Source organism: Dermacentor silvarum, chromosome 5 (assembly GCF_013339745.2).
Source record: "Dermacentor silvarum isolate Dsil-2018 chromosome 5, BIME_Dsil_1.4, whole genome shotgun sequence".
Classification (NCBI taxonomy): Eukaryota; Metazoa; Arthropoda; class Arachnida; order Ixodida; family Ixodidae; genus Dermacentor; species Dermacentor silvarum.
This window is the reverse complement of record NC_051158.1, coordinates 17,888,027-17,914,979: the sequence shown is the minus strand read 5'-3', so window position 1 is coordinate 17,914,979 and position 26,953 is coordinate 17,888,027. Positions and strand designations below refer to the sequence as shown.

At 43.2% G+C, this 26,953-nt stretch overlaps 1 protein-coding gene across 1 annotated transcript; it reads left to right on the top strand.

Moving 5' to 3' along the window:
• The first annotated feature begins 224 nt into the window (after nucleotides 1–224).
• LOC119452974 (cerebellar degeneration-related protein 2-like) lies at nucleotides 225–26,953 on the top strand. The gene is made up of 6 exons (XM_037714940.2): nucleotides 225–398; nucleotides 2,933–3,081; nucleotides 7,841–8,060; nucleotides 9,678–9,800; nucleotides 16,911–17,008; nucleotides 24,430–26,953. The coding sequence occupies exons 1-6, from the start codon at nucleotides 297–299 to the stop codon at nucleotides 25,373–25,375; spliced, it is 1,638 nt and encodes a 545-aa protein (XP_037570868.1). The 5' UTR covers nucleotides 225–296; the 3' UTR covers nucleotides 25,376–26,953.

Here is a 26,953-nt window from a genome sequence, read left to right as displayed (position 1 = left end):
GACGCATGTGTTCGCGCGAGAGAAACTGCTGCGCAGCTCGCGCACCGCGCAGCCGTTTTTCATCTCGGACAAGAGAGCGGGGAAAACAGAGGAAAGAACGAAAACGCTCTGCAAGGGAGTCATTTCGCTCGTGCAGAAAGAGGAGGCCTCGGTGGCGCCTGTTTGGTCCCGCCTGTGCCGGCGTCCGCGCGCTGGGCCACGTAGTGCTGGGCTCGACTCGCGCGCAGACCGCGAGAGCGGACGGGCGCGTGTTTTGTGCGGCGGATACACCGCGGCACCGGGAGGAGCGCGACGCCATGTGGGCGTCGGACTCGCTTCTTCAGCGATGCCTCGACGCCATGCTCAGAGGGGACCCCGTGCTCAGCAGCTGCGCCTCCTTTTGCTCCCTCTGTGTGTGGGTGGGTGGTCATCCGTATCTTGAGTCTAGACTGCGCCGACAAAGGTTATGGGGAGGTGATCAGCCAAGCTAAAGTTCAAACTTTATGAGAGCATTTGACCTGCTAAACTGTCCGAAGTGCCAGCAGCTGCTTTTCGGTTTCTTTGTTTGCTTGCTTGCTTGTATGTTCGTATCTAATGATTTTAATATCTATAGGATTGGGTACAGCACTTGAGTCGAACCAATGGATTATTTCTTATGCGAGATATCTCAGCAAAAAGAGAGAAGTCAGGCTGGGCGCGTTTATGTACCGTTGCGCACTCTCGTGTCCTATGAGTGTTAGCACCACAACTTCAGCGTTTCAGTGCACCTGGATGAAGCTGTGTCTGCGCCATAAAGTTATCTAACCGTTCCTCCAGTTAACTTTTCTGTAATCTATGTTCATGGCCGTCAATATATTAGCGTCATGGGACGCATTATTGTCTTGCGAAATACATTTTTATAACGCAACTAGTTCTCTGCCTATGGATTCCCACTAATTTTCTGTCAGGTGTGTAACAGGTCTAACATTGCACACTGTCGAGCTAGTTCAATCAACTAGCGCTGTCCGGCGTGTTCCTGGCTATGACGCAAGAAAGAACAGTTTTTTGCCATCACCTTTACGTCTTCTTTCCGGCACTTCCCAGCTTCTCGACTTTTTAAATGACAGGCCTCTTTCTTTACTGGACGCGTTTAATGCAGGTGTCAGAGTACTGCACCAGCTGCCTATCAGACGCTGTAGCTTAACTTGCGTCACTACTGGGGGACATGAGATTTTTTTTTTAAGGGGGGGGGGGGGGGGGGCAATTGGCGCAATGAATTTGTTTTAGATAAGCCCACCGAGCGTGTAGCATTTGCGTTCAGATACGCTTATTGGTTCTGAAATGAAATTATCCTGCGCTTCTGGTTATTCATATTTTCTACTCGGTTATACAGGGTGTCCCAGCTCTCATGGAGCACGATTAAAAAAAAAAAAAAAAAAGAGGAACAGCGTTACGCGAAGCAAACCTAGTGCGTATTTTTTCCAGTACAGTAGAGTAGCCGCCAGTAATTTTTTCGTTACTGAGATTTGATTGGTAATTGTAATTAATTATCTAACTCGACAGGTACTGTCCTAATTATCAAAGTGTCAATGAGAAAGTTGTAGAGCAACATGAAAAACTCCCGGTACAGCTTTCTGTTGCTCAATACGTGGTACATAAAAGTGTTTTTCCGAGCGGGAAAGAAGCCCGCGAATACACGCAGAATTACCACGCGACTGGCCGCTCGAGGCACTTTGCGTGTATTCGCGGGCTTCTTTCACAGTCGGAAAAACACTTTTATGTAGCACGTATTGAGCAACAGAAAACTGTATGGGGAGGGAGTTTCGCATGTTGCTCTACAACTTTCTCATTGACACTTTGATAATTAGGACAGTACTTCTCGAGTTAGATAATTAATTACAATTACCTAATTAAATCTTAGTAACGAAAAAATTACTGGCGGCTACTCCACTGTACTGGAAACAATTCGCACTAGGTTTGCTTCGCGTGACGCCGTTCCTCTTTTTTAAATCATGCTGCGTGATAGCTGGGACACCCTGTATATACAGTTTGCTTCTCAGCATTGTACATGATATGCAGAGAAACGTCAGGGAGCACTGTCCTTAAGGTCTTTGAATTGTTTCCAGGTGTGGAAATACCTGGAACCTGGAATACCTGGAACAATAGACTATATGGTTGCAGTTATCAACACACTATGTGTCACGCGAGGACGCGCGTAAGAACACAACAAATAGCTGTATGCACTAACGCATTAGAATTATTTGTGTACAAAGGAAGAAATGTATGCTTGTATTGTTTTGCTTTGTTTTCTTGTGAACGGTCTATAGACCTGCCTGAAGGCATTTCATAATTCGCTCATGTTCTCGCAATACAAGAGTTTGTCTCGTGCCGTCGGAAGGCCTTTACATTTTTGAAATTTCATATCGTTTTTGTACTGGCTTCTTTCTTAAATCTTCTCTCATTATTGCGTGGTAGATCGCTGCCTGCACGTAGCCACTCAGTCGGGTCCGCCGGGAATCACCTCCCCATTTTCGTGCAACTTGATTATAGGAGACGACATATTGAAAGAGCGATCACGATATAACGAAAGGAGACAACGCGGACGACGGATGCGTCACCGTCAGCTGTGCCATCTTTCCTTTGTGCTGTCGTGTGCGCGGTCTGCATATGTCTCGTCAGGCCTGTGCTTGGCATAACAGGGCCGGTATTTTGTAGCGATGCCTTTCCGATGCTAATGCCCTTTCGCGCTTTTCGCGCTTGGTCAGTGGTCAGAGCGACGGTCCGCTCACGTTATCAGCGGGATCAGCCGGCCGTGAACGGTGGATGATAAGACTATAGTACAGAATAAAGCATAACGCATCGCTACAAAATACCGGCCCAGTGAGGACCCTGTTGAAGATAACGCTGTATCTGTGTGATCAGACCTGATAGACATGGTTGCGCACTGTTCATGTTCGCTCATGTTTTCGTGCAGCACCTGAGTCGACAAGCGGCGAGCCTCCGGGAGGTGAATGAATCTCGGCTCAAGATCTACGAGCAGCTGGAGCAGAATGTGGCTGAGCTGGAGAAGAGCAACCAGCGGCTGCAGCAGGAATCGCGTGCCGACAAGAAGCGCATACGCAGGTGCGTGCATGTGTGGGATATGTGCCCCTTTAGCAAATCAACAAACACCCCCTTGGACCTGCGAGATGAGGTCTCTTGCTCAAATTGTTAGCGAAGAACAAGGCAGAGTGTTGAAGCAGGCCTTGGTCGAGCTTTGCTTTCACAATGTGGTTTCCCTGCTTTGGCCCTGTCTTTGAAAGACAAAGAGTACATGCACAGACAGTATTGCTCATCAAGTGTATATCAAGAAGTTGCATATATGCACCAATGGCAAGAGGGAAACAAAAATTATGTGGTTTTACGTACCAAAACCACGATATAGTTATGAGGCATGCCGTAGTGGCGGACTCCGGAATAATTTGGACCACCTGGGGTTCTTTAACGTGCACCTACATCTATGTACACGGGTGTTTTCGCATTTCGCCCCCATTGAAATGCGGCCGCCGTGGCCGGGATTCGATCCCGCGACCTCGTGCTTAGCAAATGACAAGAGGACAACACAATGAAGTATAACCTCTGGTTGTACTTGGAGCATGGTGCCGTATATAGCGCGATGTGTTTTAATTTCTTTTCAGGCTGTTAATCCTGAATTAAAAAGAACGCGTTATATTCGTGCAAATATTATATTCGCTGTTTATTTGCGAAGCGAGCTGGAATGCAGTGTCAAAAGTTTATTTTGAGTTTTCTTAATCTGATGGCATATTGTTGTACCGATTATTCAAGCCAAGCTTGCAACCTTTGTTAAAGCAGAATAATGAACAGTATTTTTGATTGCTAAGAAATGCCCGCGCTTCATTAAACCATTGTGTGTGCTACAGTCATGTAAATGATTCTAGCGTACGTTGTGCTTCTGTTGTCTACACGTTAGATTAAATTCTTGCCACTATTCCTTACTTCAGTGCAGAGTAGCGGGCTAGAGACACGCTCTCCAGGCCGACCTCTCTTCCTTTCTCTTCATTAAAGTCTCCTCCTCCTTACCAGTTGGTGTCGAGCGTGAAAACTGTCTGAAGGACACTACCATAGCCTCCTATATAATCTATGCCTGCGGCCTGCCGGATGAGCGCGAAAAGGCCGTCGTCTATGGCGGCGCCACCTACGTAGGGTAAGAGTCAGCATATATGAAGGGAGCGGCAAACCTCGTCATGGGGATGTCGCAACTGCCGCACGATAGCAGTAGCAGACGATGAAAGTTGTTCACACTCTTGTCATAATAAAGGTTTGAATAGGCGGTTGCGGTGGTAGCAGACGATTTCTTTTTTGGAAGCCGCAGAATTGGAAACGTCGCTGTGAATGTTTCGCTGCTTTCCCTAAGTTGTCTACAAACTTGCACTAGTTGGCGATTTGCGTATGGCTAATTTGACAGCACCCCACACGACGGAGCGTTGTTTTGGAAATGTAAGCGCTGTTGAATAACCCCTTAGATCAATCTATATAAGAGCAAAGAGTGAATCTAAAATCACCGGCAGGAAATATTCTTTACAGTCCGTCCCAGAAGGGCCCGCTTTCGTATGCTCCGCCCATTCAGGTGTCTGTTTCTGTTGGCAACAGAGGCCCGCCTTATCATTCACCCCCCCCCCCCCCTCCCCCTGGCTTCTGCAGTACATGTTCTTATATATACAGGGTGTTTCAGCGAACACTTTCAAAATTTATTTAAGGTTGCCTGTGGCAGATAGCCCAATTCTAGTTAATGAGCTAGTCTACTGGAAGAGGCGGACATTACTTGCACAAAAAATTGATATGCATAATCGACTAATCAACAAAAAATCACTAATTAAGTTTTTAATTAATTACCTGATCGGCCATATTGCAATTTACAAATTGTAGCCATGGAGTTCGCAAGGTGGATCCACTTCGAATGAATTCTCAGGATGACACCAGTTTCGAGATATTAATTCCCGAACTTTGCGGAGAAATGCATTGGCGTTCCAGTTAACTTTGTGCACCAATGCATAAAGCGACGTTTTATTAAGAAACTAACTGGAACGTCAATGCATTTCTCCGCAAAGCTCGGGAATTAATATCTCGAAACTGGTGTGATCCCGAGAATTCGTTCCAAGTGGATCCGCCTTGCGAACTCCACGGCTACAATTTGTAAATTGCAATATGGGCCATCAGGTAATTGGTTAAAAACTTAATTAGTAAATTTATGTTAATTATTCGATTATGCATTTCAATTTCTTGTGCTAATAATGTCCGCCTCTTCGAGTAGACCAGCTCATGAACGAGAATTGTGCTATCTGCCACAGGCAACCTTTAAGAATTTTTGAAAGTGTTCGCTGAAACACCCTGTATATATATATATACATATATATATATATATATATATATATATATATATATATATATATATATATACACTCCCAGGGTTAGTTCTAGTTGTAAAACATAAATACCCAAGAAAGTGGATGGGAGAACGGTTCCGCGGTAGCTCAATGTTGAGAACATCGCACGCGTAATGCGAAGACGTGGGTTCGTTCCCCACCTGCGGACAGTTGTTTTTTCATCCATTTTGATTTTCATTAATTTATCATTTCTTTAATTCAATTAGTAAAGTACAAGTAATCTCCTATGTTGTCCTTGGTTTGTTGACTTCTAATGATATGATTAATAAAAAATCGGGCCCCTCGCTTCCCTTTCTTCTCGTTCTATATATATATATATATATATATAATATGCTTCACCACAAGGCCTGCTATGGAGGGTTCCTACCAAGGGGAGTGGAGCGACCCGGCGCGCAGGGCGAAGGAGGGCGTTTAGGTAGACCGCCGATGCCACTTTAGCGGCGATAGACCATTGAATAACGACACGTTGTTACTGTCATTTTTTTTAATTTTCTGTACGCACATGTCGAACTCCCGTATAACCTCTAAATATATATGTTACAATAAAATAATAAAATAAAGAGAAAGATTCAACAAACTGTCGACGCTAAAAAAGATAATCGACGTACATGGTGGTTCAAATGATTTGATGATTACGCGTTTATCTCTCTATTTTCTCTTTTTCATGTTCATTATTCACTAATTTCGTATCGTATTCGAACTATATTTCACGGGCAATTACGACGACCTTGTCTTTTTTAGCGTTGAGACTTGGCTGGCCCTTTATTTTTTTTATTTTTTGTCCAAGAGGCCAGGTGGGGCGGTCCCAGAGAGTGCATTCTATGGTGCGATGAGTTTAATTTTCGAACATATTGGTGCTAATTACATTCGTACAGTTAATTTTACCTTCTCTGTTATCTTGTGGGCACGCCAAAGCCGCCTTCCAGATACCATTACCTCGCGCGAGCGCTGCTTAGTCCAAGCGCACTCGTTCCATTTCGCAAAAGTGGGCCTTTCGGTACTTTGCCTCAACATGTCTATATCTAAGGTGGTGCACCCTTTACAGGGGTATAGTAGAATCTGGTTAATTTTTAAATTGGCGCTAATTACGCCCGTACCGTTAATTTTACATATCTCTGCGACTAATTCTTGTCTTGTTAAGACCTAAATTTTGATACCTCTTGCGACTCGCTACGATGCTCTGGTGGCGCGAAAGGGCCATTGTTTTCTGGAAGGGGTTACAAGATACCTAGATATACCAAAGCCGTGTGAAGTCAGCTAAGAAAACCTTCTCTTCAAAAAAAAAAAAAAAGAAAGAAATGAAATGGCAGTAACACGTGTCATTATTCATCTGTCGGCAGAAGACTTATACGTCTTCCATAATGGCTTCACCGCATTGCAGATGTACAACGTGTCGTTATTTGGTATACGTTAACCGCGCCCTCCAGGACACCAAAGTGGCAATGCGGACATCAAAGCTGGAACCCGCACAGCTCTCTGCGGCCTCCGCGTGCCGTGAGTGTATAAAATCTGCCTGCGGACATCTTGCATGCGGACATCTTCCGCACGCCCCGGCCTGGGTGATCCCTACCCACGCACCGCGCTGTTTCCAGCTTTGATCCCTCCGCTACACCTTATTTGCCCTGAACATCATGTGGTGCACGCTTAGTTATAATCTCAGGTGCTCTCCTGAGGACTCCGTTTCCAGTATTTTTGTTTTACATACTAAGTGATCTCACTGCAGTACACTGTGTATGCTTCATTGTATAGCATGGTTGTATTGCAGTGAAGCTGGCTAAAGGGAACCGATGATGGAACGCATTTAAGACCCTTGCGTTGTTCTGTGGCAGCTAAATTTGTCTAACCGCACTTCCCCTCTGCCCCCTCCGTGCGGCGCGCCGGGTCGCTCTGCTCGAACATTTTGGCGGGAACCCTCATCGCCAGGCCTTGTGGTCAAGCATGGGAATAAAGAAAATGTATTGCAGAAGCCAAAGGGGAAAAGCATATACAGCAGAAGTGTGCCTATGTTGCTAGGCGACACCTCGCTGGGCAGAGCATACGCAGAGCTGGCCTTCTGGAACTTACTGTAAACAACCTTTACCATTATAGACTCTTCACAAAACTATAGAAACAATTTTGTATCATATGTTCGTTTGTCATTTTCAAAGCTGCCTTGTTCTAGCGCACGAAGTGGCTCCACGGCAGTGCGGAGCGTATTCCCGTGAAACTGCACAATGCAAAATTAGCCTTCAATTGGACATTCATACATTGTTTAGGGTACATAAATTTAGAAGAAAAAAAAGAATTTTGCATCATGCCTTAGATTTCGCACAATAAACTTCAGCAAAAACATTAAATTAATATATAAATTCCTACAAAAGAATGTTATGTTTTTTGTTTTGCGTATCCTGTTTGGTAGCTTCACTTTTGTTCTAACCTGCCCCTTCCGTGTCCTGCAGCCTCAGCACGAGCGTGGACGTGCTTGAGAAGAAGTGCGAAGAGCTCCAGGAGCTTGCTGACCACCTGCGGCTTAGCCTGAGACCGAGGGATCAGCAAGAGGACGCCGACGAACCTGTTACAGCCTGTCACCAGAACGAACCACTAGAGGACACACTCAGCACAGATCACATAGTGCCTTCAGGGAGCCCCAACGGAGACACTGATTTTCTTGGCTTTGAGGTATGGAACACATTACTTAAATAGACTCCTTATTTATTGGCAGAAGAGTAAGGATTAAAAAAAAAGAAAAGCTGCTTTCTACTTTATTTTGCCTCTTCTTTTGTTGTGAGCCTCCTTTGTTTTCTTGCTTCACACTCTGCATTTTGCCGGAATTTTTTAGCTGTTTGTGCTTCTGCTGGGTATTTGTGTAATGCAGCTGAGACATCGTGCCTGTGATGCAGAAACATTATCCCCTTCAGTCATGGTGTACACGTTTGTGGACGCGACTTATTTTTGCCATTTCTGTGCAGTTGTGGCAATAGGCCACAAAAATTAAGCTTAGGGCACATTGAAAGTTCTGCTTCCCTCAAATACCTTTGTTTTACTTCTGAGGGAAATCTATCGCTACTGAAGGTCGCTTTGGAGAAGGCACTACGTGTTTGACGGGAGGTGTGATGTGGGACAATTCTTTAGGAATTGTGAAATAATTTTTTTCTTTCAAGTAATGCTTGTAACCAATCATTCACTTGTGCACGTAATTTGCGCTAGCGATTCAATTCGTTTTTATGAAAAAACTTGTCATTACTGAGTGCACAATAATTAGATACTTAATCACTTTGTAATTATGGTGACTTATCATAAAAGGGCAGAAAGATGCATTCTACCACCTTGACTTTCTCCTAATGGAGTCTGCAGTGCCTTGGCATAAAATTATATAAATTTCATACATTTATCGACAGTCAGTCATAATTTGTGACTGCAAGAGTTATGCATGTGTCATCATCTCACCGGCAAGTTGAGGGTTGCCTTTGAGAAGAGTATGTTATCTTATTTGAGTAGCCGGCTGTTTTCGGTGCACACATAAGTGTAATACTTTGCAAGCGGTAATCTCACTGCGATTTGTGTTTTATCCAAATCTAAAGAGAGCCATTTGTGAACTGAAATGGCTCCCGGAGCAGCCTTGGTGGGATTCTTTTCTGCTTTTGAAGCCAATGTCAGTTTCCTGCCGTTTCCAGAGTCGGCTCCACTTGCCTACTTTGTGTTCCAGTTTAATTAAGCCAAAAGCTGAGAGTGGACTTGAGCTAAACCTCTATGAAGAAGGTGGAAGATTTTGTTGCAACATTTTATGCAGCACAGTGGCACATATTTGCAGCTATAGGAAGCATGTACTGTTTAACCTGAGAAACATGGTGAATAAACAAGTTTGTACTGTCGAAGCAGACCATAGCTGACAACGATCACCAGGTGCATTACTTGCAAGAGTCATGAGCTAGCCTGGCCTTGTTGACTAACATAATGAACCATGTTACACACCTTTGGAAACAGAATTGAGACTCTAAAAGCATGCAAAATGTATTCATAGTACACATGGCTAGCCTAGCTAACTGTGAAATTAATACACTGCCTGCTATAAAATTGCCTTAACGTGCTTTTAGGCATGGAATTTTTAAGCCTGGAGTTTCTAAGCATAGAGTACTATCAAGTGTATGTTTTGGTGTCTGAATTAAGCCACTTCATAAATTCAAGTAAACCTGGAAGTGGAACAAAGCATTGGAGTATTCTTGGAATTGTTTGCATCATAATTTATGCTGATAGTACCTGTAGCACACAAGGAGACAACCAACCCACTCTGTGCAGGAGAGCCCATTTGGTACAGAGTTGGTGCGTCTGCGCTGCTCTTTGTCACGGCTCAAGTGCCAGCTGTCCAAGGAACAAGATACTCGGGAGGAACTCCAGGCTGAGGTTGACAACCTGGTCCAGGTGGGTTATGGAGTCTGTGCGCTTATGGCTGTGCCAAAAAACAATATGGTAGCAAACTTTCTGGTTGTTTCACTTCTGTTGACAAAACTGCCGTATGAAAGTACCTGCACGAGCCCATTCACATCTCTCGATGTGAAAGCAACAATTGTGCCAATGGCATGAGTTTCCCCTTAATATTTTTCCACTACTGGTGTTGCGATGGCAATATGTTGAATTATAGGAAGGCTGCTGGAATATTCAGTTTGCTTTACATTTTAACACTGTGACAAATATGCAGTGTAATGTGCTTATACAACAGGCACTTGCAAGTATGTCATTCTGTCTGTGCATTCTGCTTCTTTGTGGCCTAATATATAATGTTCCAAAAATTGCACCAACTTGCCTGTGAATGAGCCCTTTGGTATACTATTACTTGAGTATGGGTAGGCTGTAAATGACCCTAAGATGATTTCAGTTAAGATAGAGTCCATATGAGGTTATGTAGTGGAAAAGCTGTGCAAAATTTGTTACCAACTAAGTCTGAAAGTTCTGGAGCTGTGCTTCTGAGACATTCAAAAACTTAGTCACTGCAAGAATGTCAGGACATCTTGTGAAAAATAGCCACTGGAAATATTTTTGAGCTCACCACTTATCTTTGAAGGGGAATCTTTGCAGTATATATGTTGGCATGTTGTCTGTTTACATTCTTCAAGTCTCACATTCTTGGCTCCATATAGTGATGTGCACTTGCCTTCAATTTGTGCTCATTCTATTTACCAACTTAATAAGGCATAATTGTGAAGATGACACCTGTACTTCGTCTTCATAGGTCAAGCTGAGAAGATAGTTTTGGTGGGCTAGCTGGTTAGTCATTGTTGTAGAAGTAGCGCACTTGCAGACACATATACAAGCACTAAAATATACAAACATGAGCAATGGCATTTGCTCAGTGCTTGCATTTTTCCTTTCTTTTAGCGTTCATGCATATGCAGGTGCACCGCTTTTACTGCAAAAATCATAGGTCAAGATCAGCAGTATAATTGTAGCCACTCTAAGGAAGGCAAAATAGATTTTATACACTGCCAGCTATTAAGAAACTGAGTAGACATTTTCGAGTTACTCGCATGACAAAAGAAATACACAAATAATACAAACACATCTAGGGAGTCTGAACAACCCCCCCCCCCCCCCCCCCCCCCCCCCTTCCTCCCGGGCCCCAGCAGTGTGGCTCGATGGCAGGTTTTAAGTTCGTTGGCAATAAGACTGTGTTCCAAAGGTGAATGCAGCGCATCCTTGAAAGGCAACTGCAGTATGAGTAGTGTGCTTTCACCATTTGTAGAGCTCCCTTTTCAGAGAAGCGGCTTTTAATGTGCTTATTTCTTTATTTTCATACGCAGATGTGGGGGCTCCTGGTAAGCTCGGGGCATATTTTAACGCTTCCCATGCAAAGAATGTCTTCTTGTGGTCGCGTCTGTGATGGCCAGATGGGCAGCTATCTAACACGGCTCCAGTGTAGCGTGATATCCTGCATAGAAACTGCAATTGGAACTTTTCTTGGGCCAGTCGGCGTACGGCAAATAACAGTGTTGTAAAAAAAAAGAAAAGAAAAAGATAAGAATGAGGTGCAGACTAGACACAATGAGCACTACTTCCAACAAGAGGTTTGTTTGGAAGCACTCTACACTTTATTTCAAACACACCATGCAAGAGTTTGATATAATTTCTCAGTTTACAGTGACATTACAAAAGTCAGCAGCCAAATCATTCAACCATCTTAGTCTTAGTCATCGCAGTGCATCAGCAAGAAAAAAAGCAAGATGGAAAGAAACACACGGTCAACGTCAACACAAGTGCTTACTCTCAAATTGAGCTTTAATCAGGAACCCATGCCAACCCGCCAGCTTTTAATACTTCTGTAGGTGACCTCTTCATACTGCTCTGCTTGAAGTTGTTTTTGTCAAGTATGCTGCATTTAGTCCAGTTTTTGTCCCAGTTAAGGTGGACAAGGTATTGTTCGGACTACCTGCTTTTCCATCTTTGTTGCAGACAATGTTTAGTCCAATGGCACCTCAGAATTTCTGTGCATGCATCAAATATTAACCCCCGTATTCTTAAACACTGCTCGACTCGAAGCTCTTCCTCCACTCCACTGAGTTGATCATAACGCTGCCGCTTGGCTGAACAAGATGGTATGCTTCTCTAGAATTACCATGAAATGTTTTTGAAGCACAGTGACCACTTTTGTCGAGAGGTGGCACTGTTACCGACTTTCTCAAGTTGGGCTGGAGCATTGAGTGGAGGAACATTCTAGAATACAGGGGGGAGAGTGTGATGTGTATATGGGTGTAATGCACAAAATAGTCACGATAAGTACGGGTTGGTCAACACAAGTGCTGCTGACCAGAGCACAGTGGCAAGAGGGCTGTGCAGGCTGAGCTATGAAGGCTTTACAGTTTCACTAATGCTCATAAACACCTGTCTGTGCTTTCTTTCATTCTATGTTGTGAGATGCAATGTGTTTATATGGTGAAGTGATAATACAGTGGCCTGTTGAGGAGCCACACCATGGCATGGTGAAGCAAGCTACGCTAGCTGTGAGAAGTCAGACTCCTTGCAAAGCCAGTTGGTTATTGATTGGCGGTATAGACAGATCACGTCCAATAAATTGAACGGCAGATAGCACAATGGGTTGATGAACATTGCTGGAACTATAAAGCTCTCTTCACATTTTTCTCAAGCACATTAGCACCACCACCTGGAGCTGCACAGTGCTCTGGCCATGACTCATATGTTGCTTTGAGATTGTAAACTTCAATCATATTATTTTCTTATTTTTGAACAAGGTGGATCTGAATTATTCAGACAAACAAATATTTGACGGACATTGAAAATGTTCTTAGCATTATCAAAAGCCCAACATATTCGGCATACATATTTGGCCCTGTGTGTTTGATACCCATCGTACCCTACCCATAGGAAATATTTGGCAGGGCATGTTGCTGTAGCGTTACCTTCAAATTACTTGACTTTTTGAACCAGCTACAACATTGCGGCGTTTCTGCCATGAGCACGCACAGTAGAGTAAGCAGCTTGTGCTGCCAAATGTGCCAGCTGAGGAATATGGCCTTGTGTCTTGGATAAAAAAAAATGAATTGCCTTGTAATATTTCGGGCTGCCTGTTTTTCTTGAGAAACTAAGGTTGGTTGTTTCGAATGTAGGACAATGATACTGCTTTAGAATGTTAATGTTACAACTAGTATGACCCCTTTGAATACAGAGTGTGAGCAGGCACTACAAACCTTACGAATTTTGAAAAACTGTTGAGATGTATCAAAGAGACTGCTTTTGTTAACTAAGGGGGGAGACGGGTCTTTGGGACCGGAAAATGGTGAAAAAGTCGATTTTTTTTATATGGCATTTTAGCGTTCTGCGAGCATTTTTCTATCTGTCTGCCAATTTTCACACGCCAGAAATCGGTAATTTATTCGTAATAACATATCAAACAGCACGCGCGAGTCGAGCTCGCGCGGAATCCGACGCCAAAACGGCAGTTTTCTTTCGACGCAGAGCTGCCGTTTCGCGAACACCGTAGACGCCATCTTGGTCTCGTTTGAAAGAGCATTTCTTCGTTTTGAAATTCCCGCTGTTGCCACTTCGTTTCACTCATTGGTTGTTTAGAAAAAAGCCAACAAAAAAAAAGCAACATGCGCAATGCTATTGGCTGCTGGGCACACGTGAGGTCACGGAGCCATCTCATTGGCTGAGCGTGACCCGCGTCGTCTGCTTGGCGCGTCGCAACGCAAAAAAAAACGTGACAGTTGGGCCGCCATTTTGCCAGCACTTCGATCTGCGCGCTTACGACCAAAGTTCTCGCAATGCCTGGTTCAGCGCGAAAGTTCCATTCGCGGAATAAGTTTGGCAAGAAAAGGAAGAAGTCTTTGGCCAACAACTTCAAGGCTCGTCTACCACCGGGAAGCGTCGACGAAGAATGTGATGGGTCGCCAGCCGCCGCCGCCGCCGATGTAAGCTTGTCGGGCGTCTGCGATGCTCCGACAGATAACAGCCGCGTCTGCAACGAAGGAAAGAAGCCGCTGCCGCGTCGATCAGCGGAACGCGCGGATGAAGATCGGGGCTCCGTGCCACCCACCCCAGCCGCCGACAAAGAGCGATTCGCCGAGTCGCCCGAGGCCGCTGACGGAGAATTAGGCCTCGCTGGCCAGCCGGCCTGCGGAGTTACGACGAACAGCGGCCGCGTGCGCCGCGATACTTTGATGCTGACGCCGTCAGATCTGCAGGCAAGGCAGACAAAAGCCGATACAAAACTGCGGGAACTTGCTTCAACCGCCGCGACGAAAAGAAAATTTGATTTTTTTGATGACAGCAACGACGCACCGGCCAGCCCTGCTCCGACTCAACAGAGCGACAAGGAGAGTTTCTTCATTGCCGATATTCAGTGTTTGAGTGGACTGCTCGGCGTTCTAAAATGCAAATTTTGCGGCGGCGGCAACGTCAGCTTGTACAAACGCGAGAGAGAGTATGGCCTTGCCATGAAAGTGTGTGTCAGCTGTGCAAACTGTGGGGACATCGCGGAAGGATGGAGTTCTCCGCGGGTGGACGGCGATCAGAAAGTGAATCCGTTCGCCGTGAACATCCTCGCCGCTCGAGCGATGCAGTCTACTGGCAATCGTCAAGCAGCAATGAATGACATTTTTTCTACTATGAACATTTCTCATCGCGGTCTCCATAAAAAAACGTGGCAGGGATATGTCAAACAAAAGTTGACTCCTGCAGCAACTCGCGCAGCCGAAAAAGTCACCAGCGAGTGCGCGAAGTCAGTTCGGCAACATTATAAAGAACTGGACATTCAAAACGCCAACAACATTGCCGTTTCATTTGACGGCTCGTGGATGACACGCGGGCACTCGTCTCACATAGATGTGGGCGCGGTGATTGAACTCTTCACTGGGCTAGTGCTCGACTACATTGTGTTGAGCAACTTCTGTGCCGGGTGCGAACGAGGGCCGAAGGAAAACGATCCAGCATATCAGACTTGGTGGGACAGCCACATGTGCCAGAAAAACACTGCAAAGAAAGCTGGCGAAATGGAGGTGGAAGCAGCTGTTCTCCTTTTTAACAGGTCTCTGAGAAAAAAACGGCCTCAGATACACGATCATTCTTTCAGATGGTGACAGCCGCGCTTTCCATGCTTTGCAAGAAGCAGATATATATGGCTTCATCAAAATCCAAAAAGAGGATTGTGTGAACCATGTACAGAAGCACATGGGCACTGCCTTACGCAATTTGATTGCAAGGCACAAGGGAGGCGGCTCTGAAACCCTCGGAGGAAGGGGAAGGCTTACTGGCGACCTCATAACAAAGTTGAGCTCGTATTATGGCTGGGCCTTCAAATCTCACAAGGGAGATGTTGAGGCCATGCAAAGGGCTGTAATGGCGACATATCACCATGTAACTTCAAATGACAATGTGTCAAATCACAGCCTATGCCCGGCAGGCCCAGATTCTTGGTGCCGCCAAAATGCAGCAGCAGCAAAGGGGGAACCCGCTCCCAGGCACCATTACAATTTGCCACCCCATGTGTCTAAAGCTCTGCTACCGATTTATGAGCGCCTGTCGGAAAGAAAGCTTTTAGAAAGGTGCCAACGGGGTAAACCCCCAAAACAATAACGAAAGCCTTCATTCCCTTATCTGGGCACTGGCACCCAAGGAACGCCATGCTTCACTGTTTACGGTTGAAGCTGCAGTTGCTGAGGCAGTGATGAAGTTCAACTGTGGCAATTTGAGAACCTCGTCGGGCATCCTGGAGGAGCTGAGTCTGAACCCCAGCCTCCCAAGCACCAGACGGATGAACGAGAAAGACAGGCACCGAGCGGCTGAGTCTACACGCAAGCATGCAAGCACCGAGCGTGTCCAGCAGGCACTAAAGAAGCGCCACTACAACGCTAAGCAGCAGTCAGACTATATCCCTGGTGGCTTTTAGCACCTGCATTGAAAAATATCCACATTCTACTTGTTATTTTTTAAATAAACTGTGTGCTATTTGTTTTTTGCACTTTTCTCAACATGTAAATTTATGACTCTTTTCAATTTTGAGGCCTACATATCTCGGCACCTAGGGCAGGTACAACAATAATTCTTTTTGCAATGGAAACCTAAATGCGTACACAATCCAAGTATGCAAGCAGATTTTTAAGCACAAGCCTTCATAATTAATTAATCGTTAAAATTATAACTGCATGGCAGGTGCTTTTCAAAGTGTAAAGTTTGTTGTGCTGTAAAATAGCTAAGAATGGCCAAATAAAAAAAGTGCTTGCATTATATCAATCTTCAGTCATTAGTCTATTCAGCCATAGCTTAAATATAATTTTTAATTTAACACTTTTTTTCCTATTGTGTCCTTAAACAATGGAAGATGAACTTCAGTTATCTCAGGAACAAAATAACTTACTGGAAAAGTAATTACATATTTGAAATCAGCAGAAAAAACTACACAAGGCAGTGCAGTTGCATTAAAATTGATGGATAAATAAAGAAAAAGTGTCTAAAATGAGTCTGTCCCCTTAACTAAATCACTTTTGCATACGTACCTGCTAGCTCTCCCAAATTTTTCGCAAAGTTTACAAATTTGGGATTGTTTTACAATTTTATGAATAATGCATTAGGTTTTTATGAGAAATGAATTCCTTTAGCAAAATAAGTTTCACTCGTGAGTCCCCAAACCTCCCAGCAAGTTTATACACACAAGTTCTCAAAACAGGCAAAATTGGCAACAGCAAGGTCACTGAAAAAGCCACTGTGATATAAAAGCATTGAGTTTCATGTCAGAATTTGCTGTGCCAAGTTTCTTGCTGCTTGTTTGCTGTGTCTAAATGTAAATCATCTTTAATAAAGTTCATATGTATCCTCTGAACAAACTTTTAAAAAGAATGGAGTGCTATTCCCCACCTCTTTCCATAAAATTTTACGTAATCTAAAGTTCACAAGTTGGCAGGTATGGTTTTACTTGTAAATCTCACTTTGAAAGTAAAGTATGAGTCATGTCTTTTGTCTCCATTCCGTGCCTGAGTGACTGTGAAACAAGCTGACATTTTATTCGTTGTTGACAACCTGCAGGAAAACATGCGGCTACAAGAGGAAGTGCTAGCATCTCAAGAAAGGGAGCACCAGTGTCTTAACCTCCAGATGGAGATGGATATCCTTGAAGATGACAAGCAAGTGTTAATTCTGTTATTTTTATGGCGTCTACCTCAACTCACTGGAAACAGTGCCTTCGTAACCCAAACAAGGTTTTTTGCAGTGCAGGTCAGAAGTGAAGTCTAATCATCAGAGCCATTTGTTTGAACTGCAAAATTTACATTTGTGTCTAAAATTCAGTGAGGAAGCAAACAGAGATGTTAGACACATAATACATCTTCCGCATTTATTTTGGACACGAATCCTTACTAACTTGCTCAGTTCACTCTTCTTACTAAGCATGCTTTATGTTGGACCTTGGGTCAAACAAGGACAACGTTACGTTGCTCCATTAATTTTCTGCCTTTCGTGAAACTTTTGTGGTAGACTCCATCCATACATTGCTTTAGAGCTTAATGCTTTAATGCTTATCTTTTTTACTGAAAAAATCTGACTGTAATCACCTGAAAAAGGCTATATGTTGATTCACATGATTTTATCACTCTCACAGTGCATGCAGTTAAAATTACATAATCAAACCTTTACAGGTTTGATTATGTAATTTAACTTAGTTAACTTAGCAGTTAAATTACATAATCAAACCTTTACATGAGCAAACTCTGGTATGAAATAAATAAGCAGAATGAACTAAAAAACGGAACTTTGCAGTAGCATGTTGAATAGGGCTGTTTGGTACATTATGGAACTTGAAGGTAATAGCGCTAAAAAACAGAACAATGATGACAGAAGACAAACACAATTCTGACTAACAATAAATTTTTGTTGCGTGTCGACATCGATATATACTGGAAATACATATAATATAAGGGAAAACTAACAACCAAGAACATAAGATATCACCATTAACAGCGCAGTGCCCCGTGCTGAACAGCTACATAATTTCATTGTGGAGTAGCAATAGTGAATGCATGTCGACACAATTTTCACCACTTTTATGGATGGTGAACGCTTAAAAAAATTTTGTATTCACATTGTTTTGGTATTTTGTTTAGGCATTTGTTGTTTAGGTATTTTGTAGGTGTCATTTAGGTATTTACTTGGGGTGTGCAAATAGTGACTTTTGAGACTGAATCGAATACCAAACGAATAGTGCCAGGAGCGAATCGAATTGAATATCAAATAGTCTTCAAATAAGGAACCATCGTTATCACAATTGTTATAAAATGATGTTCACATCCTAGTATTCTCAAAGCTAGCAAGTTTCTGTCATTACATAGTACGTTATGAAGTGTTGTTTATTAAAAGCATCAATGGAGCATTAGGAGCAAACAAGTAGTTTCATTGTACGCACAGGACTCTTCAGAGAGTGCGAATGATCGCTGTATATATAGCCTGTAAAGTATGCGACATAGCCTGCTAAGCGACAAGAACTTGCGTAGTTCTCATGTTTTATGTCTATACTGTGCTGGCGGGGGTGAAAATTTACCCTTTGCTCCAATTGTATGTTTAATTGGCCGCAGTTGCCGTTTTAAAATATTCAAAAGGTATTTAAAAAAAATTTGCATTTAGAATAGTGACTATTCCATTCGTTATTCGAAAGTTGAGAATATTCGCACACCCCTAGTGTTTACCTAAAGCTGCGCGCACTCGGCAAGCATGAGCTTACAGTTACATTTCTCTTAATATTCGACTAGATGGCTGCTAAATCGACCATTTAACGAGTTTGCATGCTCTCGAAGTCTATCATTAATACATCGGTCCACCTGGCCGATGTAGCCATGCCCACAGGAAAGTGGTATTTGTAAGATCACAGCACTCAGACATTCGACAAATTGTTTCACGTGCTTTGCAGCAGGGTTTTACACTATCTCGGTTGACTCTCTTGTAAATTGCAGGAAGCTTTTTGCATGCATTAAAGATGATTCGTACTTTGGCTTTATGTGCCACTTTTTCCAAGCTAAGCAAGACCTTGAGATGTCAATATATAGGGAATGACGGCAGTGCTTGTAGTATACTGACCCTTCTTTTCCTTCCTATCAATTTTTGTAATTTCAAGGCTACCAGCAAATTTTCAGCGACGCAGAACAGCAAGTTTTAGTTTTGTATACTAATCCTAACGAACCCGACAATCACAAACTCTTTGATAAGATTTTTGCCGTGTTTTGGTCTGAAATGAAGCACCTAATTCTGACGTCTGAAGTTCCCTATGACCTAAGACATGCAATTACCTTTTAGCAGTGACCACATGTGCTGGCAATACGTTCTTGCAGGGACGTTCTTTGAAGAGGGCCTACTTTCTGATACGTAGCACACTCCTTGTTAGTAAAAGTTGGCATTGCAAACTCATGTCTATGGGCAGTGCTTTCAAGATATTTCAATCACCAAGTCAATGCCCAAATTTAAGGGCAAAGGCTACGTCAAGCAGCTTTTCCATTGAGACTGAGAAGCACCGCTGTCATTCCTTATATATTCACATCACAAGGTCTCATGTGACTTGAAAAAAGTAGCACGAAAAGCCAGAGCATGAAGCACCTTTAAGAGGAAGCTTTAGCTCAGGCCCAACTCCGATCCCGCCTATTCAAATACATGTAAAACACAGAAATGCTCTTCTGAGATAATCCCTGGACCGATTTTAATGAAATTCGATGCATTTCAGAGGGAAAGGTTGCATTCATGCGACTGTTGGAAACGGAATTTTGGTTTAGGTCCTGAATAATAAAAAGCATTTGCCGAAAATCGGTGAGATTGAAAAAATATAGAAGCATGATTTTTAAGAATCTGTAATTCCCTACCAAAAACAGATATCACAGAACATTCAAAGTGGACAAACTTGGTGTATTAATTTATATCTTGCATGAATTTTTTACAATGTTAAAGGAGGTTTGCAAGAGTCATACTCACATATTATTGCTGTAATTAGGAGCCATGCATGATAGATAAATTTTGTCCTCTTTAGATGTACTATTAAATGCAATTTACAGAACTTGGTATAATTTTTCATTGCTGAGTTACACACTTGTAAGCTTGATACTTTTCTGGTCTAAAGACTTGCGATTCTCAGCAATAAAAAAATATCGACGGCTTAAATTAAAAAAAATTAGCAGTGGCTTAGCTCGACTATGCCAGGATATACGTAGCGTGAGATAGTTGGGCACGTCACTCAGCCTCTTGGTGACGCCACTTTGCTAGATGTTCCTCCCTTTGCTCCGGTGTCTCCGCAGCACGTTTAGCCTTCGTCTGCTCGTTCTTCCTACGCTCAACCGCTAATTGCCAGGCAACTACTTCAGGATATGATGAGTTAAGCTTCTACGCTCTTCTGTGCCGCTGAGCAGCAATTTCGCTCTCCTTCTCCATGGCTATACCACACTGGCAAGCGCCCCGCTATATGTATACCCCCACTGGTACCTCTGCGCATGCGCACAAAATGAGAGGCGCTATCAAGCGGCACTAGCGCAGCGTCAGACTTGGCTACTGTGCAACGGAGGCGCACAGCTGGGCACGCACCGGCGCCAGTGCGTCTGCCGCGGCTATGATGTCACTCCTTTGAAACCCGCAGACCGGTGAGGCCCGCGTGGCGACGGCTCCGGTGTGCCAACTGTGCGCCATGTGACATCACTGCTCCTCGCACATGCGCAGCACGGCTCTCCAGGAGCCACGCAAAACTGCTCAACCTCGGCCAGTGTAGCTCACGCTACAAAATCCACTTTCAACAGTCACTATATTTTAACTTTTTCTTTTAAATACACCAAGTCTCATCAAACTTCGTGCAGGCATTGCCTAGAAAAATGATTGCTCCCATCCTATGGATTTATATAGGAGCCCCCCGAGCTAAAACTTCTTTTGATGTAAGCAACAAGCTTTCTGACTTTTGCAAGAAAGTCAACAGAAATCATGCAATATGACACTGTAAAAACAAACTTGCGCAATAATTCATTAAATGAGAAATGCTGTTTATCTACTTAATACCACTTGCCTACAGGCATTGCTTGATCGGCCAGACAGGTCGATGTATTAATGATAGACTTCGAGAGCATGCATACTCAATAAAAGGTTTGTTTTGCAGCTATCTAGCTGAACACTACAAGAAATGTAACTGTAAACCCGTGCTTACTGAGTGTGCAGTTTTAGGAAAATACCTTGAATAACACGAACGCGAAATATTTGAAGCCTTTGCCATTAATAAAAGTGGTGAAAGTTGTGTCGGCGTGCATTTGCTATCACTACAACTCCACAACAAAATTATGTACCTATCCATCAGCATTGCAATGTTAACTGTGATATCTGATGTCCTTGTTTGTTTGTTTTCCCTTCTAGTGATGTACTTCCAGTACATAATGACGTCGACACGCAATAAAATTTCCTTGTTAGTCAGCGCTGTGTTTGTCTCCTCTCGTCATTTCCCTGTTTGTTAGTGCTGTAACTTCAAGGGAAGTTTGGTTTCTTGAATCACATCAAAATTTACTTCATCCTATCTGATAATTAATTATATCTGTGTTTGATATATCGACGTTCAATCACTATACCAATTTCTATACATGCTGCAGGAAGCCAATAAGTTTGGTGAAAATATTGCTTGCTCTTTCTATAAATTTCTTGACCGCCATGCCACTTTTAATGTTCATTTGACAGGCAACGAAAAGTTGTTGCTTTTGGACGTATATTTCATGACATGTCATGATTAACCAGTGAGTCTAGCAGGACCAAATACATCCTCAATGATTTTATTATTGTTCACTCTGACTTTGGTAAACTAAATTTTGAAAGCCTATCTTGAAAGTTCAGTGGCTTCAGCGTTGCATTTATGATCCTGAGTCCATCTTCTGACCTTGAGTCTGCTGAAGTTGTGCTGCCTCCTTTATAGTGGACAGTGTTGTCATCACTAAAGTTGGTTTTTTTCTTCTAGCCTGTGCTTTCCCATGTTCCAGTACTGTTTGCATGTACTGTCTGTATAAATTTGAACTTGAACAACTTTAAACAACTCGAATATGGTGTTGCATTTCCAGGTTCATTTGAATTTGTAACTGTAGCTTAATTCTGACTCCAAAATGTTCATTTAAGACTATTGCATGCTTCAAAACTGGTCAGAGAGTGATTACACGTCATGCTTCCTTGTAATAACATGGAACAGGGCTTCTGACCAGATATTTTCTCTTCACAATTCAAGTTATGCTGATGGCACCTTGGACTTATGTGCTCGCAATGTGAAATTATCTCCATGTAGGCTGAGGTGTCATTCCCACCATTGGCTGTCTATTTTTAATTGTAATTTGTATGTGCACTTCGTTGGGTCATATTTTTATTGGTTAAGTAAAACATACATAAAGGTTATGTGGTCTGCTGAGCATCGTGTTAAGTGAAGGTAACCATGAGCTTTGTTGAAAATGAGCTAAAGTAAGCTAACAGCTGCTGTGAATCTCATTAGAAAATAACCAGGAAAATCTTGTGCTTAGTAGGAAAGTGGTGGCATCTACTGACAGTAAACAATACCATCGCTTGAATGCCGTGGACTGCTGGTGCTGCGACAGCCCTTCATTCTGCGACATGATTTTGAAGGTCATGTCAACACCAAAGCTCAGTGTGATGGCGAAGAGAACATTGCAAGCATACCTTTACATCAGTGCAGCTTCCAGTGCAGTGAGGATGACAATAATGGAAGAGAACCTTGCAAAGTCCTGGCATGGGTGATGTTTGCCTGCTGACAATTCCATTTGTATGAGGTGCATTCAAAAATATTTGAAGGAAAGGAGGCATAATGCACACCTTTCTTGCAAAACTGCTTTTAGTATGCTGAAATATTATCACCAAGCATAAATAATTGTAGTGGCATGATGGCACAACTACTTCTGAATACAGGGCCCCACAGAGTTGTCATACTTTTCTATAGTGGGAGGTTTGATTCTGTTACTTCTGTATAACGTGATGTTTTTTGTTTAGCGCACAATTTATCAGAACCATTTATTAATATAAATCGAAGCTACAAACATTGAACCTGAATATTTTAAATTATTAATTTAATGAGTACGAAAATGTCTTTGAAAGATATTGTGGAAGAGATGCAAGCACTGCTCACCCGCATACGGACCCCACTTTAAAGCACTTTCAATATAGCAAGCATGACACTTTCCTCTGTACTTTTGGTGCCAACACAACCTTCTGTGCTGGTATGGCACACATGTGCACCTAAAGGGGTATTGACATGATATTTTTAAATAGAAATTTCTCACATTAAATGAAGGTCCTGGACCTCTAAGCTTTGAAAAATATAGTGGCAAGCCTCAGAGTGCCGTTATTAATTGACTATAACAGGTGGTGTCCAGATCCACGCCCCAGTGGTTGCGCCCTCTGGATAAAAATGTGGATCCTAAAGGCTATGCTTTCCCTGGTTACAAACGTCAGAAGCGATTGTGGGAGCTAGAGATATGTCATAGACGTCGGGCATTGAAATGTTTGGGTACTCGATCCAGCTTGCTTGGTCATCCCTATGGTGCCACATTGGTCATCACAATGAGTAACAGCATACGAGGTGACCGACTGAGCAAGCTGGAGCGAGTGTGAAAACATTGCAATGTCCTGCTCCCACATGACTACATACAGTTTCATGATGCAGTGCCCTCCTGGGAAATTAAATCGAAACTGGCTGTAGAAAAGCTATTATATTACATTATTTATGCTGCTCTGATGCTTCTCACTATTTTTTTAGGGTCACATCATCATCATCATCATCATCAGCCTATATTTATGTTCACTGCAGGACGAAGGCCTCTCCCTGCAATCTCCAATTACCCCTGTCTTGTGCTAGCTGATTCCAACTTACGCCTAAGGTTTATCATTGTTCAAATGCAACTGTACTGTGTGGTGGGCCCTTGATGCAAATTAAACACTTGGTAGACAAAGCTATATCGAACTGTAATAGACATTCGCAAAACAATAGGATGAAGAATAATAATACATATGACAATACTTTCATTTTCCTAAGCATTAAGCTTCATTTTCCAAAATATAATTTCTCGAAACCTAAGTATATTGTAGCCAATGTTAGCCATCGGCAAGAAAGACTGTGTCATGAATTGTGCTCATGCATACAAAAAATGAGAAATTCACAGGAAGATGGAGGCATGAAGTGAATAACAGTGGCCAGCCAAGGAATGTCAGTGGAGTTAACAAGGGAAATTTTGTCTTTATAGGAAAGTGGTGGCATCTAGTGACGGTGAACAATACCAATGGTTCAATGTTGTGGCCCAGTAGTGCTGCACCAGCCCTTCATCGTGCCATACAATGTCTCATCCATACATTGTCATCAGTATTCTTACTGACATTAAAAATATTTTGAGGTTAATAAGTGCATATGTTAGTGGAATTAGGTGCATGTAAATGGCACACAGGGTTCACATAGCACCTTGATTGCAGAACTTCTGGTTATATTATGCAGAGCCCTTTTTGGAGTGCAAACACAGTTGAAATGTTATGGTTTGCTGACACTGGCACTTCTCTCGTGCAGGCGCCTGTGCTCAAACTGCAGGCTGCTAAACAGGCTGGACCGCTGCGAGGAGCCTGAGGAAGAGCTTGCAGAACTCGACCACTTTTCCATGGTTCAACTTAAAGACGGCCTTGTGGTTTACGGGGACCAAGACAGCTTACCCGATGTTGTTGATTCACGACCTGTCACGCAGAGCCAAGATGCCGAAAGTCAGGTGTCACTACTGAGCGAACTGGATGCGCAGTACCGCCTCCTTATTGACAAATACGAAGCACTGCTAGACGCACGATGCCGATCGCTGGGTTTGGATGGGCCTGTCACCGAAACCACCTGGGCTGGCACCAAGTCTGCCAGTCCCGTCTCGGCTGTGAAGAAGAATGACTACCCATCACTTTCAACAGGTAGTGATGCAGAGTCAGCAGAATCTGGCGAGGCATCACTCTCCTCTGGCTTCTCGGAAATGACTACAGAGCGAGTATTCACCGACCAGGCTGTTCAAACTGACACAGCATCAGCTGAGGCGAGAAGGCAATTGGCTTTAGATTTAACTGCAATTAAGAACCAAGGTTGCAGTGACCCACTGGGGCAGCATTTTTCACACAGCCCGCCAGAATATAAAAAGTTGTTCGCTGAGATCTTTGCAGTGCTGAAGCGGACAGTGACGGATGGGGCCATCGTAGAAAAGGCCGACTTGTCGCCCGCTGCAGAAACGGCGATAGTGACTTCCTGTTGCAAGGCGGCTGCAGCTGCTAGATCTTCGAGCCCGAAAACAAGCCACACACCACCACCACGCAAGTTGAACACCCACTTGGACATTAGCAAACTGTGTGACGTGGCACCAGGGCCAGCCTGCCCAACAGAGGAGGTCAAGTATCGTCTACCAGGTGGCATCACCTATGCCGAAGCGGTTCGAAGGGGTCGGCTACTGCGCAAGGCGACCACAGAGCGCAGAACAGCGAGGAAGTGAAAATGTGGGACTTTGCAGTGCTGCTTCAAAAAGGATTTGTGAGGGCGGCTGTCTTTTAAATCATTACGTTTTTTAGCTCTCAGGACGAGAAATCACAGTGAGAAGAGAAAGAACATATTGCGCGGGCACAGGTCCGAAATTAAGTTTTGGTCAACCAACAAGGTGACCACAATGAATGGATTGTAGCATTCGACACAGAAAAGTGAAGCATAATGCTTTGTAGATAGTGTCTTCACATGTGTTTTAATGATAGGCCCTTTATAAGAAAATGTGAAAAGTAATTTACTATTTTATTTGCGTAGCACACCTCAACATTGTTACAGTTAAAATGGATACTGTGAACACTGTTGTGTGCAATGTGAAGAATATCACTCAACCTTACGTCTGAGTATGTTATTACTAAGTCATTGTTGTGTACCATTGTGTACATAGATTTCTTAAAGTGCGCAGCCCACTGTAAGAACTTCAGGCAGGACTCTCGTGCTTATCTTTACATTCTTAATACAGGGGATAAAAGGTTATTGTGCACCACAGATATCTACCCTGAGTCAGCCATAGGCATTGGCCAGCAAACGTAAATGACGAGCTCATTTCACAGTTAGTTTTTAACTCTCGCATGTGGGACACGAAACAACATTGATTTCATGGTTACCCATAACCTTCTTTCTCACTGCACCGGTGATTACAGGAATGACATCATGAGTGGCGAAGAGGCTGCAGCTTTTGTACTCAACTTTCCTCAGGCATTTATGTATGCTACCTTTACTTTTGCTGCTTCTCCTCTTCTTTATGGCTGCACTGTGCTATGTTAGTCATGTTGGCATTTCTTTTGCTCAAAAATGTTGCACGAAAGGGGTCATGCTGCATGATGACTTTGATACTCTTTCATTTACAAGTGGTAACATTCGTATTTAAGTGAAAGGTTTGAAGGCAGCTTGTTCATTTCAGATTCTTGATATATGAAGTTCAATCTTGAATCATTTACAGCAGACTCGTTGAACATCTCAGACAGCAATTACTGCCATTTGACTTGTTTGCTGGCTGCTTTGAAGTCGTAAACACTCATATTTACACGAGTTCAGGGAATCTCTCGTGGCAACACATGTTGGAGCTGAACTGCAATGCATTCCATGTTGGTTTTCTAGGGCGAGCACCTGTGGCTAGGATGTTATGATTGTTAATTCCTAAGGCACAGGTATTTTAAACAAATCAAGGCACCAAAAGTAGTATTATGTGGCTGACATATTTGCCACCTTTTTTGACCATGTGAAACACTGGTTGCTGTTTGTGTACATAAAGCAAAAAAGGCGTTTGTATGTTCATGGAAACAACAATGGGAACATGTATGTGTAAATATAGTAGGTTTGTGAATGCTTTTAAAAAGTCCCGAGTGCCAATGCAGGATATGTCAAGCATACTTTTGTTTGATGCAAAGTTGAAATGTGCGCATTATATCGAAGTTGTACTTTTGTCATTGTTTCAAAGCATATCCACCTTTTTTTAAGGTGCAGGAATCGGACTTGTACAAACACATGTAAACCTTGTAAATCTCGAAAATAAAGCTGTACAACATTTTAA